The following is a 19,113-nucleotide window of genomic DNA, read 5'->3' as shown; positions in this document are numbered from 1 at the left end:
ACACACCAGAGCCCCGCTGGCCTCCCCAGCAAACTTAACCAGCATCACTACACTGGCTGCAGTGGGAACCTCTCCACCCCTACAGGCCCTGGGGTCTGGGGCCGCAAGGCCAACACCCACCAAGCTTCTAAGTCTGGGCCTCTGCCAGGGGCTCCGCATGGGGTGGGGGTGGATGCGGGCAGCCAGTGAAGGGAGGCACCTCCAAGCACCAGCGGGTCTTTCTTTATTTTTAAAAGACTGCACCACACTCGCCCAGCCCTCAGCGCAGCCCCAGCCTGGGCGAGGGGCCACCAGTGCTTTGCAGACAGGTCACGCTCCTGTTTATGGCGGGGGTCTCCTCTGGGGCGCTGGGCTGGCCTGGGCGAGGGGCCGCTGTCGGTTTATGGACCGGCCATGGCCCCGATTGTGATGGAGGTCCCCTCATTGTTACCGGTTGTTTGGTTGTTTCGGTAGTGACGCCTCTTGGCCTTTTACTATTATGTGTGTGTCCCTCAGCCCAGCCTGTACCTTCTTCAATCTGGGACCCCTCGAGGGATGTCCCACCGGGATTGGGCCTAAACGGGCACTCAGACATCCCTCTCACAATTCAGGACTGCTGGCTCCCAACTTCTTGCCTGCCTGCCTGCCTTATTGCCCCTAACCGCTTCTGCCTGCCAACCTAATTCCCCCCTAACCACTCCCCTGCCAACTTGATCAACACCTTACTCCTCCCCTGCCTGCCTGATTGCCCTTAACTGCCCTCCCATGCTGGCTAGGTCACTCCTAACTGCCCTCCACTTCCAGCTTGTTTGCTCCTAACAGTCCTCCCCTGCAGGCCTGGTCACTCCCAAGTACCCTCCACTTCTGGCCTAGTCGCCCCTAACTGCCCTGTCCTACAGGTCTGGTCACCCCTAACTCCTCTCCCCTGCTGACCTGGTGGCCCCCAATCTCTTTCCCCTGCCAGCCTGGTCCCCCCTAACTGCCCTCCCCTGTAGGCCTGAGTCTCACCCAACTGTCCTCCCCTGCAGGCATGGTCTTCCCAAACTGCCCTCCTCTGCCATACCCCTAACTGCCCTCTCTTATAGGCCGGATCTCCCCCAACTGCCCTCTTCTGCTGGCCTGGTCATCCCTAACTACCCTCCCTTTTAGGCCTGATCGCTCCCAATTGCCCTCCCCTGCTGGCCTGATTGCCCACAACTGCCTTCCCCTGATGGGCTCTGTCCCCCCCAACTGTTCTCCCCTGCAGGCCTCATTTCCCCCAACTGCTTTCTCTGCCAGCCCAGTGACCCCTGACTGCCTTCCCTGCTGTCCTGACTGCCCACAACTGCCCTCCCTTGCAGGCCGTCTTGTGGTGGCCATCTTGTATCCACATGGGGGGCAGCCATCTTTGACTACATGGGGACTGCCATCTTGTGTGTTGGAGTGATGGTCAATTTGCATATTACTCTTTTATTAGATAGGATAATTCTGTAATATTTCTGCACAAGAAGGATATATATATATAGGGTTTCCCAAAAATGTATACACATACTGTGCATAATTATAAAGACAATGCTTATTAAAATACATTTCATTTTCAAAATTGAGCTATCAGATGTTAATATACATTTTTGAGGGACACCCTGTATTTTCTCATATTGTTTTTTCTCTATTCTTATTTTACTATTAAGCTTTTATTAGGTACATGCTGTTAAATTTAGGAATTGCTTTTCTTCCTACATATCTAAGGTTTAATTTTAAATCACTAAAGAACTTTGAATATTATTAAATGCTTTCTTAAACATCATAAAATATAGTTTTTTCTTTAATCTCTTAATTTGAGTAATGCAACTATGAATATTTCTGTTATTCAACTATAAGTATATTCCCACAGCAAATACTAAATGGCTAAAATTTATTATTATTACAAAAATGTGGCTGGATTTGTTTTGCCAACACCTTATTTAGAGTGTTTACATCAATGCTCCTGAGAATCAGCTTGTTTTTCTAAGTTTGCCTCCATTCTCTAGTTTTGTATCAGTTTTGTACTAGCCCCATAAAAGAATTTAAAGAGGTTACTTATATTTTTATTATATGAATGTATTTATATAAAGTTAAGCTCAGCACTTTCTTAGAGGTCTTGTAAGATATTTAATTCTTATTTATTTATTTATGTTTGTTAACTTTTTTGCAAGTATATATACAAAAATAATATGTCTAATGTTTATTGATACATTTGGCTTTGTATTTCTTCATGGATTAATTTTGTTACTTTACCTTTTCTAGAAATTCATCTCTATTATGTATGGCAGATCATTTTATAATTTTACTATATTTATGTTTATTTGTATTTATGGTTCATTTTTATCTCAAATATTGTGTTTCTACTAATTCTTATTTTTCATACTCAATCTTACTGAATGTCTGCTATTAGTATGTTTTAAAGACCAGCTTTTGCTTTTCTTGATCTGCTCAATTTGGTTTTTTTTTTGTTTCAGGACATCTCATTGATTTTTGTGTTTTCTATTTCCTTATTGGTTCAGTATTTTTCTGACTTATCAAGTCTAATGCTTAGTTCGTTCTTTTTTTTTCTTTCTTGTTTTTTATATGCTTACATGTGTATGCAGCTAGTATATGCATGTGCAATATTAATATATATGTGCATGTGTGTGTTTTTTCCAACTGTATGGTGATGTGTGAAAATCTTTATGTTATTGGATTTTTAATATTACCACACAGTAGAAGAACGAATGCTCTATGATATGTGTTTTTGGATCTTTGTGATGTGTCTAATATTTCTACAAAGACAGCCAAGTCCAGGAATATAAACATTATGAATCTTTGTAGTGTAACTTAACATTACAATTCAAAATTCAATTAAAACTTACAATTCAGAACTCTTATAGTTTCTGTTTTTCAAGGCTTTCCAGAGACAATGCACAACAGTGGTTAATACCTCAGATTCTAGAGAAAGTCAAATTGAGTTCAAATCATGGTGTATCCATCTATTAACTGAGTGATTTTTGCAAGTCATTTAAACTCTATATTACTTTGTTTTATTATAGGTATAATGGATATTGATAGTAATTACATTATAGGGTTGCTGTGGTGGTCAAATTGATTTATGAAATATAAAATCCTTTACAGTAATAAAAATTATTAAAAATAATATTAGTATAGAATTAAATTATATAGAATTAATATTTAATATTACTGTGAAAATTATGTTAATAAATATTAATGATTATTGTTATATTTGAAACTGAGAGCATCTTATTTTAATTCATTTCAGCTATATACTCAAATATTTACTCAATATTCTATGTGTATATAACAGAAGTAGTACATATCCTTACTTAGTAGCTCTGATAGCCATGGTGCCAAAATTCCTCTACCAATATTCACCTTTTGAGAAATTTTAATATTCTCTCCCCCATTGCTGACACTCCCCATTCTCTTTTTGTGTTTTGTCTGATGATATGTATATTTCTATACAAATACAGTAAGGTCATGCCATATTGAACCAAATGCCAAATTATTTTAGACATTATCCAACAGCTTGTTAAAGAAGAAAATTTTCTGGAAGTTTGGAAATATGCAATCATCTGGAAAGAAAATGACAAGAAAGTTAATTAACTGATAGAAAGATACATGGGAATAATTTGCTAAAATCATGGTTTAGTGATGAAAAATATTCTCTGAATCTATGATGTTGGTTAAATAATAAATTAGAAAACTTCTCTGAATCATACTAGACTGTGGATTTGATGAGTATACAACTGAGGAGCTGACCAATTTACAGTTCTTGACTTCCATCTAGGCACCATCTGCTGAGGGACAGTCAAGGCCAGCTCTCTTCACTCAAGGAAATGCACCTATTATATGAGTCCTAAGCTACAAAATGCAGTTACCTTACTCCACTTCATTTCCATTCAGCCACCATTTTCATTGAAATTCTAGTCTCTATTAAAGGACCAAAAGACACTGTTTATGTGTTTTCATTTTTATTTAAATGCAAAAGGTTAAATATGTGTGGCATACTGGTAAAAGGTGCTTCTAGAAGTTGGTAAAGAAGGGCAGGACTGCCTGTAATTCCCTAAAAAAGGAAAAACAAACAAACAAACAAAAAAAAAAAAAAAAAAAAAAAAACAAGAGACAAAATACAGAAGGTGAGGCTAGTAATTCCCAGAAGCCTTCAATCCGTCCCTTACCATGTTTCCCCTTTCATCCTCTTCCATGTGCTTTTGCCACTTCCTTTACTTCTGTGACCCTTATCATCACCAAAAGTTCACAGGGTGATGTTTGTAAAATCTAATTCATTCTCATTTCTCTGTTCACAAGAACTCAAAGGGTTTGCTCTCTCACTCAGGATGACAATTTTAGAACAGTTACCATGTGATCACCAAAGCCCATGTGACCAGACTTTTCACCATTTTCTGAATGTGTCTCTGCCATTTCCCCCAGTGTGCTGCCTTTTGGCAGTTCTTTAAAGATGTGAAGCACATTTCAGCCTCAGGGTATTTGTACTTGCTAGTCCCAGGGGTGCTAGAACACTGTTCTGCAGAGAATCACAAGGTTCACTAGCCCACTCTGCCCACACCCTGTTCTGATTTATTTTATCACTTCATAGGAGCCTTTCTTGAATAATCTATCTATTATAGTACAACACCCATCTTTTTCATCATTTTAACCTCATTTAATTTTCTTCTTTGTTCTTACCACTCTCTCACATATATTTACTTGTTTGTGTATTTATAGTCTGTCTCTACTTACTAGAGTATGAGCTTTCTGAAGCAAAAGCTTTCCATTTATTTTGTATACTGGTATATTTCAATATTCTAGAACAAAACTTGGAATATAGTAAGTGCTTGATAAATATTAGTCAAATAGCTCAATCCCTAATGTGGTTCTCTTGTACTAATTAGGCAATAAACGCTATTCTGATGAACTATCTATGCGATTATTCCACCTGGGAATCACAAACCAGTTGTAGAAGATGGTGGGTAAAGATTTAAAGTAGTGAGATAAACTTTACTATAAAATATAATTTTAATTATGCTGTTGAAAGAGAGATTAACAATATACTTAGAAGACAGTGTAATATAAGCTGTTATGAGTGAGTAAATAATAGCTGGGTTTAAATTCCTTGGACCCACTCTAAAATATATTTACCAAAAAACAATAAATGTGTGTTAACATGGGTGCTTGAAAGGGTTTCAGAGCAGTAATTAAGGATCTGAGAGCACACTCTGCAATCTACATTGTGAGAACAGTCAGAGAGTCAGAATCTGCATCAACACAAGAATTACAGTCCAGGGTATATTTTATACTGTCTTGGTAATAGGAGCTCAAGGTCAGTATTGTGATATCTGCTCTGAAAGGACCAATGTCTTGCTTCCTTTACAGTCATCTCCGCTGTTATCTGTTCTTGTTTTTTTGTTGTTGTTTTTTTTTATTTTCAGGATCTGAGTCAATGTTTGGTAACTCAGTGTGTGTGTGTGGGTGTATGTGTGTGTGTGTTTGTGTGTGCATGTGTGGTGAGAGAGAAATATCAAGTAACAATGGAAGCATGAGTACATTTCTGTTTTATTAACTACTACCCTGTGTCCTTAATTGTTTATTACTTCCTGTTTTAGTATGACTTATCTCCTTGATTGGCTGACTGATTAACTGATTATAGAGATGAGGAGGATCCATATTCATATAAGTAGAATAAAAAATAACATCTAGTCATTGAACTACATCAAGAAGCAACATTAATTTGACTACCCAAGCAATTGGCTGTCATTAGCTGTTGACCTCCCCACCAATATCATTTTCCAATTTATTATACATGTCAACAGCTTTGATACTTACTATTTTCAATTGCCAGGAAAGAGGTAGAAATGTCTTGACATGGATACTCGTTCTATGGTGGGCATCTGGGCTCTAACATCTGGCTTTTCAAATGATAGTTGTACCTTTAAAAAAAGAAGAGGTTTTACATGAAACTTAACTCTTATCCACTCTCAGAAAACATTTTGCACCATGAGCCAAAAAAATTCTGGGAATGATGGGACCAAGCCAATGGATATTCTAACTCTCTCTCACTGTTACCCTACTGTTTAGAAGTAGCTCCCCATGTCAGAATATTCTCTTTATCTCCAAATAAACACCTCATGCCTAACCCAAGGCCTTTCAAAGTTCACTTTTCTATTTTGGGCTTCAGATATACAGATCTTAACTGATCTCCTGGAGTCAATTCATGAGAACTGGATCTCAAAAACGCTCCACCTTCAACATCCAAGGTTAATCCTGAATTTCATAAGGCACAGACTCAAATATTTTTCCTAAAACCGGAACACAACAACTTTTACATTCTAACCAACAAGCTGACCTCTGAAGTGTTTTGTCATGGACTGATAAATGAGATTCTATTAATACCATTGCAATTGGCTAGCTATTAACAATAGAACAGGAGCAGAGGGGAGAGACAAGACACTTTAGGCATGTTATTTGGGCAGCTTCACCAGGAACCTGCAATTTCACAGGCTCATTCCCTGCAGACCACTGGGGGAAGGGAGCTACCAAATGGGGGATGAATGCATGCACAAGGAGTTGAGGTTACAAGGGAAAGAGCCTGTCAGTCACGCCTGGGGAGCAATGGATTTGGCTAGACTAGGCAGGCCCATTGCAAGTCCACACAAATTTGGGAATACATAAACCCGCTGATAAAGAAGCTCACTCTCTTGTGTGGCTCTCTTGGCTCACATGCTCCTCTGGCTTTGTTCCTGCCCCTGTTGTCTCCATAGTTGCATGGCCCATAGCCATGTGGACCTCATACATAATGGACTATAACTGGAAACACAAATTAAGCTAGCTTGATGCTCTATTTGACTGTGGAGACATGGAACAGAAACTCTGGACACTGGCTTTGATTTCAGATCTGCTGAAAACTTCTTTCTTGGCAGTACAATAGGAAATGGGACCTTGGAAACTTACGGGAATAACTACACAGAAATGAAGCTTTCTATAATACTAGAGGCCCGGTGCACAAAATCCATGCATGGGGGCGTGTCCCTCAGCCCAGCCTGCACCCTTTCCAATCTGGGACCTCTCGAGAGATGTCTGACTTCCTGTTTAGGCCTGATTTTGTTAGGAACTGGCCTAAACGGGTAGTTGGACATCCCTTTAACAATACAGGACTGCTGGCTCCCAATTGCTTGCCTGCCTGCCTTCCTGATTGCCCCTAACCACTTCTGCCTGCCAGCCTGATCAACCCTAACCCCTCCCTTGATAGCCTGATTGATGCCTAACTGCTCCCTTGCCAGCCTGATTGCCCCTAACTGCCCTCCCCTGCAGGCCTGGTCCCCATCCCAACTGCTCTCCCCTGCAGGCCTGGGTCCCCCTGCAACTGCCCTTTCGTGCAGGCCCAGTCGCCCCCAATTTCCCTCTTTTGCTGGCCTAGTCACCCCTAACTGCCCTCCCCTACAGTCTTTATTGCCCCCAACTGCCCTCCCTTGCAAGCCTGATCCCTCCCAACTGCTGGCCTGATTGCCCAAAACTGCCTTCCATTGCAGACTTGGTCCCTCCCCTGCTGGCCATTGTGTGGCAGCTATTTTGTGTCCACATGGGGGCAGCCACCTTGTGTGTTGGAGTGACAGACAATTTGCATATTACAATTTTATTAGATAAGATAGAGGCCTGGTGCATGGGTCTGTGCCAGCTGGTTTGCGCTGAAGGGTGTGCCAGATCAGGGTGGGGGTTCCCTTGGGGTATGGGGTGGCCCTGACAAGGGGCCTGTGGTCGTTTGCAGACTGGCCATGCCCCCTGGCAACCTAAGTGGAGGCCCTGGTATCTGGGATTTATTTATCTTATATAATTGAAACTTTGTAGCCTTGAGTGGATGCTAGGGCAGACCAGGGTGGAAGGAATGCTTGGCTTCCTCCATCGTGGGAGAAACACAAGCCTCTTGCTTACTCCTTGGCTGCAGCCATTTTTGTTGGGATTTCTTTATCTTCTATAATTGAAACTTTGTAGCCTTGAGCGGAGGCTAGGGCAGGCCAGGGCAGGTGGAAAGCTTGGATTCCTCAATTGCCAGGGAACCCCAAGCCTCCTGCTCTCTCCAGCACAGTGGCTGCCGACATTTTTGTTGGGATTTATTTATCTTCTATAATTGAAACTTTTTAGCCTTGAGTGGAGTCCATGGCCAGCCAGGGTGTGCGGGTAGCTTGTCTTCCTCCATTGACAGGGAAACCCAAGCCTCCTGCTCGCTCTGTGGCCACAGCCTTCTTGGTTGGGTTAATTTACATACTCACTCCTGATTGGCTGGTGGGCATGGCTTGTGGGTGTAGCGGAGGTATGGTCAATTTGCACATTACTCTTTTATTAGATAGGATATCACCTCCCCATGTGAGTTTCCGAAAATTCATTTTCTCAGGATATTGCAACAAACCCACTCCCACCAGCAAGTGTTGGGCTGAGAATGTCTCCCCACTGATCAAACTATTTCTAGACTTCTCCTAGCAATGGCCTTGGAAGTACAATGTCTAATTCCTACTCATCCAACAGGACTTAATTTCCCAAGTTCTCATTCACGGAGACCCTAACTTACATTATAATGCAATCTTCTCCTGTTTACTAAAGGTGTGTTCTTCTTTGCCCAGAGTGCTACTGTTCTCTACAGTATTTAATTTAAAAACAATCATACAGCCCTAACTGGTTTAGCTCAGCAGATAGAGTGTCCACCTGTAGACTAAAGGATCCTGGGGTCAATTTCAGGAAAGTCTCAATACCCAGTGGGGGGCATGCAGGAAGCAGTCAATCAATGATTCTCTCTCATCTTTGATGTTTCTATATCTCTCTCCCCTCTCCCTTCCTCTTCAAAAATCAATGAAAATATATTTAAAAAATAATAAAAAACAGCCCTACTGCCCCATGTTCTTAATACCCTAAAGGGAGAGAGGCATTGATATTCATGCATTGATTTATTGAAGGAATATTAATTCCTATGTGCTAGCATGTTGAGGTGTTGAGAAAATTTCTGCCTTCATGAAGCTTGCATTCAAGTGAGTAAGTCCAGGTAAAAGCAAACAGAATGTATGCCCAATGAGTGGTGGTCAGAACCATGGAGGAAAACAAATTAGGAAGAGGGGGGAATAAGGAATTTCCTGAGGTGAGAAAGGAATTTGGTCTTCCTTTCTGGTCCACTCCATTCAAGGAATATCTTCTCCCTTTTTTTCTTTCACATGCCCTAGATCTTTTATGTTATGGAGCCGCTCACAATCTGTAATGACACATGTGTTTGCTGGCCTATTTGTTTAGTATCCATCTCTCTCACAAAAAGGTCGTGAGTCACCTTATTACAGAATATGTCATTTATACCGATGCCACAGGATAGCAATAATTTTCATGTACAATAACACCCAATATATTTTTTCAATAAAGTAAGCCATACAAATCACCTCAAAATACTTTCCATTCTTTGACTTTAAAAAAATGTATAGCCCATAACAAATAAGCTTACATGTTATATTATTTTGTTCTATTTGGATCTCCTGCAATATTGGGGTAGCATCTTCTTTTCCTAAATCAGATGTCAACCCCTGGATAATGGAAACCAGGCACTGCTCTACTTTTGCTTGCCTGATAAAGCCTTTCATTGTCATTTGAAATGAGAATGAGAGTAAGGCTTTCTGCACACACACACACACACACACACACACACACACACACACACACACTATTAAAAAAGGCAGAAAGAAAAAGCTTACCTTTCGAAATACTTCCTCGAGGTGAAGGCGACAAGAATACTGTTGGAAGCATCTGATTAGCTGTACGATGAAGAGAGAACCTCTACTAGGGTCTCTCCAGGATATGTTATCTAGGAAGATAAGAGGTGGTCAGGTTTGGGCTGTGCCCTTGAATGTTTTCTTTTATCACACATTTGTTTTATGTAGTTTTTGTGCTTTTTAAGCATAGTTTTGGAATCAACTTGACATGTTTAGGGGAAAAACATCTCTACATCAACTAATTTTCCAAAAAGAGGAGAAAAATATCAAAAAACTGGCAGAGATTTTACTGAAGGGATAACTCACCAGGATTTCATAATGGTTGCATTATATTCTTGGAACTGACTCTTACCATGAGCTTCATGTTCATTCGCTTGGTTTTGAAAAGAGGCTTGAGAGATAACTGAAAGTATCCCATTTTACAGAGGAAAGAATAGAAGCTTAGAGGATTAAAGAATTTCACCAGGCTTATAAAGTAAGCAACAAAAAATGGCTCCCTGGCTTCCAGGTTGTTTACAGCGTATAAAGCAGACCCTTTCACAATAGTATAAGCAAGGTAGGTGAACAAATCCAAAGGAAGCTATGAGAGGGGCATCTATTTATGGCATAGATTGTGGTGATGGTTTCACTGGTGTATATTATATGCAAACTCACTGTTTTATATACATTGAGTATATACAGCATTTTGTATGTTAATGAAACCTCCATGAGCCCTGACTGGTGATGCTCAGTTAGAGCATGGTCTGCACACTGGAGAGTCTCGGGTTCCATTCCTGGGCAAGGACACAAACCTGGGTTGCAGGTCAGATCCCTGCCCCCTGGTCAGGGGGCTTGTGGGAGGCAACCAATTGATGGGTCTCTGTCACATGGATGTTTCTCTCTCTCTCTCCTTTCCCTTCCCTAATCTTCCTTTCCACTTTCTCTAAAAGTAATGGAAAAAATATCCTAACTCCTTGGGTGAGGGAAAAAAAACAAAACAAAACAAAAAAAACCTCCATGTAATAGTTTCAGAAAGAAAAGATTTAAAACAAAAATTTGCAAAGTAGAAACATTCAAATGTAAAAGGCTTCATAAGATAACTACCTTGAGGTCAAGGACTAAGCACTGATCCCTATTATTAGGCTGCTAAGCCCAGGGTATAATTTTCTACCTCTTTTAAAGGATCTCCTCCTGCAGAGCCATGCAATGGCTCCCTCTAAATAGCATCTAATGAGAACCATGGAGAAAAGTAGCTGGTGTTGGTAATTTAGGGAGGGCAGCCAGTCTCAGGATCCATTAAAACTCCATTCAAAATGTTAAACAGATTTGGTAGAAAATGGAATCAAATTTGTTTTTTAAATGGTGTATGGGAAACGGGGTTCCTTGTATTGGGTTGTTCTAATATTTGATATACCTTTAACCGTAAAGTGCAGCACTTATAATAAAAGTACAGTTTTAAAAATTGGAAAATATAGAATCTCTGTTTCCATAGAATAGATCAGATAAATGTAAGTGGTTTTGAAAGCCCTCAGAATGTGTCTTATGTCCCTGCTGCAGGGATGTTATCTCAATAATCTAGAATCATTCCGGGCCGGCATTAGGCCCACAAACCCTTGACTGTAACTGGAAGACCTACGTGGGGTTGAGGAGCAGAAAGCAATGAAGTCCTTCTCCACGTGAGCTTTGGAAACAGCATCGTCCTCCAGGGTCTCAGCTGACTGTGAAGAGCTGTCCATCAAGGGTGCTGGAGAGTCACTGACCCACAATTCCCCGCGGTTTTCTGTAGAGACATTAACTTTGTGCAAACTGTGTGCCTCCCTCAGTATGGCTGTCACAATGGTCTACCTCAATCTTTTTAAATATTTTTTCTTACCAATTTCACACACACATACTCACACACACACACACACACACACACACACACACACACACACACACTAAACTCTTGCCCTACACACATACCTTGGCCTCTCTCTAGTGTCTTTGAATAATGTTTCAAATAGTGATGGTATTAGCAAACTGGAAGAACCTGTTTCCTAAGAAGAGCAAAGACTTTAAAACCTTATCTGCATAATTTCAGATCCTGGTTACCATTTTTTAAGCTAGGCTATTTCTGCTTTTTCTTCGAAACGCTAAGAGGCCTTTGGAAGTCAGAAAAAACAAAGGAAATGTTGACAGCAATCCCAAGTGCCCACATCTCCCTACTCACTTCCCTTTCAATAACACACAAGGGGAAAAGGGTGCTGCTCCTATAGAACAGCCCCACTTTCCAAGGGAATTCTTCTCAAGCCAGAGAATGTCAAAATGCCTGTAAGACATTTACAAGTAAGGCTGTCATTAACATGATCTTATTCCAAGGTTTCAATACTTGTGTTCAACTTGGATTTAGGGATTCTGAAGATCTCCTCCACCACGTATCTTGGGTTAAATTGAATAGATATTTCTTAGCAGAAAAAACAATCTCTCATGATACCAACACCCCATGGAGTTTCCCAAGAATTCCATTCACTTTATTTGCACTGAATGGGGTCTAGGGTTGTTTCCCCTAAAAGTAAAACATACATCACAATGTACTGCAAACCCCTCATGTCCTTTGGATTTTCCCTGTCAGAACTCACCACCTCTGCAGGCCTGGACAATGATGACCTTAGGTTTGTCCTTGAGACTGAGGCAGTTGCGATTGTTGAATATCCGAAAGATGGTGTCATAATGTAGCACGTCTGGGTTTTCATCGCTATGCAGAGTCCCACAGAGTCTATCCAGGAGGCCATGCGACATGAACACCAGGAATGTACTATCTGAGGTCCTGTGCTCTGGGCGGGCAGCAAATGCCACCAGCACTGACTCCATCTCCTGAAAAAGGCCACGGGACCTTACTCTAAAAGGACAAGCTTTACCACCAATCTGACCGCCTATTTGTCCTGAGCAGTATAAGAAACATCTGCAATGTTCCAGTCACTGTGCTTCAGATAGTGGTGCTCAATGAAAGTTTTCTTTGTCTTCCAACAATAGAGCTGGGGGTTCAAGGACCTACTCCTGCTAACATTATATGAGCTGCCCTCTTGATGTATTTCACATTTGTTTATTGTCACTTACATACTTTTTCTTTCTATCTCTGTCTTTTATCTGATTACTTAATAAGGACCCTGCATCATAAATGTATCATACCACTTCACTTCAACAACCCTTCCCACTGTACTTAGATTAAATCAACCTTCTGACATATGTGTACTCCCTCCTGCCATCCTCTCTCGGCTCTCCTTACACTGGTCTTTTTGTATATTTCATGGGCCAGTTTCATATGTAGTTCAGACTTTTCATGGTAGTCATCCCTCAAGGAATGTACTGCATTCACATGTTCCCAGACCTGTGTTGTTACCGGTAGTCATCTGTCACGTCCCATACTGTCTCATGACAAGGCTTTTCCTGATGATTCCATCAAAACGATTACTCCCCACTCACCAATTCGCTCTTATGTTGTCTTTTTCTTTTTCCACTTATTTTAACTTTATTTTCACTCTTACAGAGAGACACAAGACACATCAAATCTCTGAAATTTTCTGTTTTGCTTTTCATATGATTGCCCCCCCCCCCCCCCCCGCCAGTAAGCTAAATCAATTTGAACTTGGAATGTCCTGTCTCATTCACAGATCTACCCTCAGTGCCAAAAATAGGCCCTGGAACCAAGTAAGGACTCAGTATTTATATGGTGGGTACATGTCTTTGAACATTCATCACTGTAGAAATTTCTGGAATATTGGGTCTGAATCCCAATCATCACACTTTGGAAATAAGAATTATGTGGGTATGCATGCCCGTTACTTTGTGTCTAGTTTTATGAAATTGAGGATATTTGGAGCTCAAAAGAGACAGAGATTTCCCCTATCTAATAATTTCATTTTATAAACACACATACTCACATGCACCTACACAAACAGAGAGATACGTGGCCTAAGGTTGTTGAAGTATCTGGCTATCATTATAAAGTTAATATGGTAGCAGGAGGGTGTGTGTTGAATATGTGCTTGTTTGGGTGGGTGAGGAGCCCTTACCTTGGCTGTGAGGTTCTTTTCCACAATCACACGATAGCCAAGGCCCACAAGCAACTCTTCCATCCCTGTGATGTCAAGTTCAGCCCCCTGCCTGGGCTGAAGATGATCAAACTCTCTATTGCATATGATGAGAGCCAGGCGAGTGCGGCCTGTTTTCTCCTTTATTGGATAGATCTGCAGGAAATGGATATAGAGTGAGTTTGATTTACCTAAATCTCTTTTAAACCTTCATATGCTAATCTCTGTTGCTTTGTTACAGGCTCATGGATCTGCAGTGTCCCCTTCCTTATACCAGAGACCCTGCTTTTTTCTTTGTAATGGATTGAACTGACATAAGAAGGAAGTGAGAATTGAAAGTGATTTTGCACTTTCAGATTATATAAAAATAAAAGTAGACTGAGAAATAAAAGAATGTAATTTATTTTCCAAGAGCCCAGAAGTGTATCTAGAACAAATTTGGGATAGTAACGAAAGAATCTTGAAGAGACTAGAGCAATTCCAACCATAAGTTTCTCCTCTCTCTTCTCCACCTCCACAAATCATTCTCAGTGTTCAAGGTTCAGATCAAATTTCCTAAAAAGCAGGAGATATTTTCTACTGACTCCAGCTAAAAATAAATACTTCAAAGATGCTCTGCCTTTGGTAACATCATTATTTCAGTAGTATTTTTAACACATCAAGATAAAATAGGTTAAAACTTTAATTATATTTAAGTCATGTTTTGTGTCTAGGCTTTTCAACTAGTATGAAAATAATTACTAAATATTTTGATCTACAGCTATAGCTTAATTGTAATAATTCTCAAATAGATAGAACAAATAAATGAAGAGAGAGATCTGTATTTAATCATGGGGTTGAAAGAAAATGGGAATCTGTGTGAGGCTATATGAGCTCCTCCTTAGTGCAATTAGTGCTTTAGGAAATCCTGTGCTATGTGAAAGCAAGTGTTTCCCTCTCTTTCTCTATTTTATGGATAGAACACAGTACCTCTCCAGCCCTTTCTTTACACACTTTCACGAAATCTTCAGGAGGACAAAGCTTGAGGGTATCTGTAGTTTCTGCTGACTCAGCTGGCCCAGTTGTTTCTGGAGGAACTGTAGGATATATCATATGACATCACATGATGTAAATTTTAATATCTGCATCAGTTACCCATGATAACCTAAGACATACTGACAGAGAAGGTAAATCATGAGAAGTTTTTAAAACACTTTTAAATGTAGGAATTTTCCTTGTATGTAACTTCTAATATGAAGAGGTGTATTGTGCCTGGGGAAAGAAGGGGGATATTCTTGGTAGCAGATCCACCCATAAATGTAATACTAGATTATGATTATAATGAGGAAAACATCTTCCTTGGTGACTTGAGTCAAATTTAGCCTTTTTATATTCAGCTAAAACAGCTTGAGTCTTGCAATATTTTACTCTAGAGCACTCACACATGTAGGTGGATGGTTTCTTGTCACTGAGCAAGAGTATATTGAATAAATATTTAATAGAGTGTTATTCACTAGAAACATAATTAAGTCACATGTGCAATTAAATTTTTCTACTGTTTGCATTAAAAAGAAAAAACAAACAGATGAAATTACTTTTAATAAAATTATATTTGACATAATATATTCAAACTATTATCATTTTAACATGTGTTAGTAGCCACAATTCAAACACTCTATAGTCACAATGTGACTGGTAGCTATTATATTGGACTAGAGGCCTGGTACACAAATTCCTGCACAGGTTGGGTCTGGCTGGACCAGCCTGATCAAGGCCAATTGGACTGGCCAGCCAGGAGGGAGGGGACATGGGCCCCACCCACTTGTGGAATTCCCAGTAGAACAGACAATTTGCATATTAGCCTTTTATTATATATGATGCTATAATATCCCAAGTTTGCTCCTAATTTATACAGAACACAGACACTGACACACAATAAGCACCTAAAAGTATCCTGAATCCTGTACCATCCAGGCATTCTTTTTTTCAGTGACCTCAGCCTGATTTCTCAACTTGTCCAGAGGAGATGGGCTTCTAAGATCCCATGCAAAGCTGTGGAGTCAGCTATGTCAAGGAGAAATGCTAACTAGCCACCAGAGTACTGATTCCAGGGTCAGAGGGACAACAGTTTGCTCAGAGATTCTAACATACACTAGGTGTCCTTGCCTCCAAAGTTCTGATCAACCAGCACTAAATTTTCAACCCAACTTTTAAAATGTGAGGGAAGAACTCTTCCCTTTTGAAGAAGTTTGTTTCTGAATCATCCTGACCCAATCCTTACAGAAACTTAAGTATATCTATCACAGCTAGGCATCACTTGATAAATTTTGCAAGAGACTGGGAAAGTCCAGAACCCCTCCTTTCTGAGGAAGGAGTACAAATTCATAAACAATAGAGGAGAGGTTTGACAAATCTAATTAACAAGGTTTTTGTCCAAGAACAAACCTTGATGTATATTTACATGAACCAATCAAGGCACTCCCTGATTTTTTTTTTATTTAAAAGAAAGGCAATATTACCCTGTATAAATGTTTTAGTTTCTATATTTTATAACTTTTTCTATTTTAATCATTTAATGCCATTAGTTTTCTTCCCCACAATATTTTTTATAAATATCTTTCTAAAACATGTGTTAAACACTGAAGCTCTGGAGCTGCTGCAAATTGTTAGTCTCTACAGAAACCAAGCTTTTAGAACACTTTTATAGATTAAACAGAGGCATGCTCTCCCTTCTCATTCCAGAAGATTCTGGTAGTGTAAAGACACCCCGAGTCCTGGGATAGTCCCTCATTAGAGGGGATGCTTCTCAGCAAAAACCTCTTCTGTTTTCAGTTATTTGCAAGTTTGGTGAACGCTCTAACTTAAGAAACATCATCTCCCAATGACCCTTGTGTCTATATGTAAATATAGTGTTTGCAGTTAAGATTGGGAATTAATATTTCTATGTTACATCTAATAGTACAAATTATCATGAAAACAAATCCGCTCATTACAATATAATAGATATTATAGTACGGCCTGTTGCCCAATATGAGTTTCTAGCAGCCTGGGAATGGAGCAAAAAGAAATGAGAGAATTAGGAGTTTAGATAAACTTTAAAAAGCTCAGTTTACCTGTGACCTAAGGACATATTCAGGAAACCCCTTCAAAGGATATAAAAAGGAAGGGACTGGTATGAGATGAGACAAACCCATATCCCTTGGTGGGTAGGAATTTGAGTGCTTATCTCTCTGACTAAATAGCAATGCTTGGTACATAGTATGTGTCTATATATGAGTTTGTTAAATAAAATAAGCAATCAAATACCTTGTATTCTTGCTATCTCCCACACCTTTCCCTCAATATTATACTAGGAACCTCAGAATTACATCTTTGTCCAAACGGCCTGGCCAGGACCTTACTTACCCTAACAGCCAATCTCACCCAGCTTCCCGGCCTGCGAGGCCTGTGAACCTTAGTTCTCCTAGGATCACCCTGGAGGCTCCATGTGCAGAGAGCACCCAGAGAACCACAGAACACATCATGACAGGGTCTATGCCTGCCTCCTGCCTGCCACTCACTATCTCTGCGGATGCAGTAGTTTATCTCAGCTTGGTTTGATGCTTATTGATTCCTGTAGTTGCTAAAATTATTTTATAATTTCTATTATTCAAATGTGACTTCTGTTTGCAAATGTTTTATTTTTGAAAAAAAAAATCCAATTATTCCTACCTCATCCCAGATTAAAGAGAAAGTAAGAAACCTGCACAAGGAGCAGTGTGAATATTAATGAGAACACAGCTCAGGCCACAATCTTGGACATCTCCCAGGCAAGTGTGTCCTTCCTACGGGGCGGACTGTCCCTTCCACCTAGAGAAGGGCTTCTTTTAAAAGCTTATACACATATGTGCATAACCCATAGACACAGACAATAGTGTGGTGAAGGCCTGGGGGATGGAGGGGGAAAAACGGGGCATATGTAATGCTTTCAGTAATAAAGAGACATGAAAAAGAGAAAAGAGAAAAGAAAAAGGAAACAAAAGCTTATGTGTAATTGTGAGGACTCTATAAGGTATGTAGCCTTTTATTACATTTTTTGTTACTATTGATGAACTCTAGTGTTCAGGGTTGGGATTCTAGGTTAAACTGCAGCAAGCGGAGTCTGTCACTGTTGAACTTGGGCCTGAGGACATGTAGCATTCTTAGTTCAATCTAGGTAAAAATGTTTGAAAGATTTTAATATATTCGAAACGTTTTAGGTGTCACTGGAAAATTTTAAATATTACTATGATGATCATGATTACTAATATTTATTGCAAGCATGGTCTTCGTGTGTCTATTCATCTTATATTTATTATGTGCCTGTTTTGTGCCTGGCACAAAGAGCTCTTACTCATTGGTGAAGAGAACATCTGCACCCTGGATTAAGAAAATTGGTGGATTATAGTTCTAATGAGATACAAAGGGAATAGATTTGATGAGGGGCGCCAAGAGTATAATTTTAGTTATCTTAGGTGTGTGAAGCCCAGGGAATATTTGAGTGGAAATGGAGACTATGCTGCTAGAGCTCAATGTATCTGGAGCTCAGGGAAGAATGATGGATGAGAAATAAAATCTTAGGAGCTGTCAGTATATGCCTACCACTCTGTTCTTAGCCTTAGGAACCCTGCAAAGTTCCTAAAATTGCCCCCATTTCACAGATGCTGAGACTGATGCCTAAAGAGGTAAGGAAACTTGAAGGAAGTCATATATGTAGTGTCCACGGAGACAGAACCAGTGTCCTGGATCAGGTATCCCTAACCACAATGTCTCTAAGTAAGCTATTTTCATGAGCAACCATAACACAAACACTCAGCTTCTTAGCTAATGGGAAACCAAATCCCCTCTCACAAAGGACAAGGTAGCCCCAAAAAGGACTAGTAAGGCAAGTGAAAATAATATTTGAGGAGTTTAGGATGGGGGCATTACAGTGGACACAGGAGGGACATTGGAAATAAACGGATTCCAGATAATTTGAGATATTGGTTGTAAATGCCTCTGTTCTTACCTTCTGTGATGGCATTTCTGTTTGTGTTAATGAAGGTTTGGACAAGGACTTGACCTGGTTCAATGCGTTTGTGTTCCACAGCATTCATTAAAATGTGGAACTTGTCTCCAGGTTTGGCATCATTGAATTTTTCCTTGTCAGTTTTCTCCAATTTCACAACATCTTTTTCCACCAACACATTCAAAGCTCCAGCTAAGATGTCTTTCCCAATAGATTCCAAAGCCTTAAATGGGTTTTTGTTGCGTCCATCTGTCAGAAATACAAAGACTCTTTCAACTGTGGGCAAAACCAAAAGAGTTTTGCACTATATCTAGAGAGTTCCCTAAAATGT

The 19,113-nt window shown here is 40.1% G+C and overlaps 1 protein-coding gene across 1 annotated transcript in view; it reads right to left on the bottom strand.

The window, feature by feature from the left end:
• Positions 1-19,113, bottom strand: part of LOC307110205 (uncharacterized protein) — a 57,564-nt gene that overhangs the window by 33,553 nt on the left and 4,898 nt on the right. Inside the window, exons 2-9 of the mRNA XM_079789200.1 lie at positions 18,783-19,031; positions 14,747-14,853; positions 13,760-13,933; positions 12,326-12,560; positions 11,344-11,487; positions 9,711-9,820; positions 5,823-5,918; positions 4,000-4,054 (exon numbers count right to left, since the gene is read on the bottom strand). Coding sequence (XP_079645326.1) covers positions 4,000-4,054; positions 5,823-5,918; positions 9,711-9,820; positions 11,344-11,487; positions 12,326-12,560; positions 13,760-13,933; positions 14,747-14,853; positions 18,783-19,031 — 1,170 coding nt within the window. The remainder of the gene's footprint in view (positions 1-3,999; positions 4,055-5,822; positions 5,919-9,710; positions 9,821-11,343; positions 11,488-12,325; positions 12,561-13,759; positions 13,934-14,746; positions 14,854-18,782; positions 19,032-19,113) is intronic.

Source organism: Cnephaeus nilssonii, assembly GCF_951640355.1.
Source record: "Cnephaeus nilssonii genome assembly, chromosome: 13".
NCBI classification, from domain to species: domain Eukaryota; kingdom Metazoa; phylum Chordata; class Mammalia; order Chiroptera; family Vespertilionidae; genus Cnephaeus; species Cnephaeus nilssonii.
The sequence above is the reverse complement of the archived record's forward strand: the minus strand, read 5'-3'. Positions and strand labels throughout refer to the sequence as shown.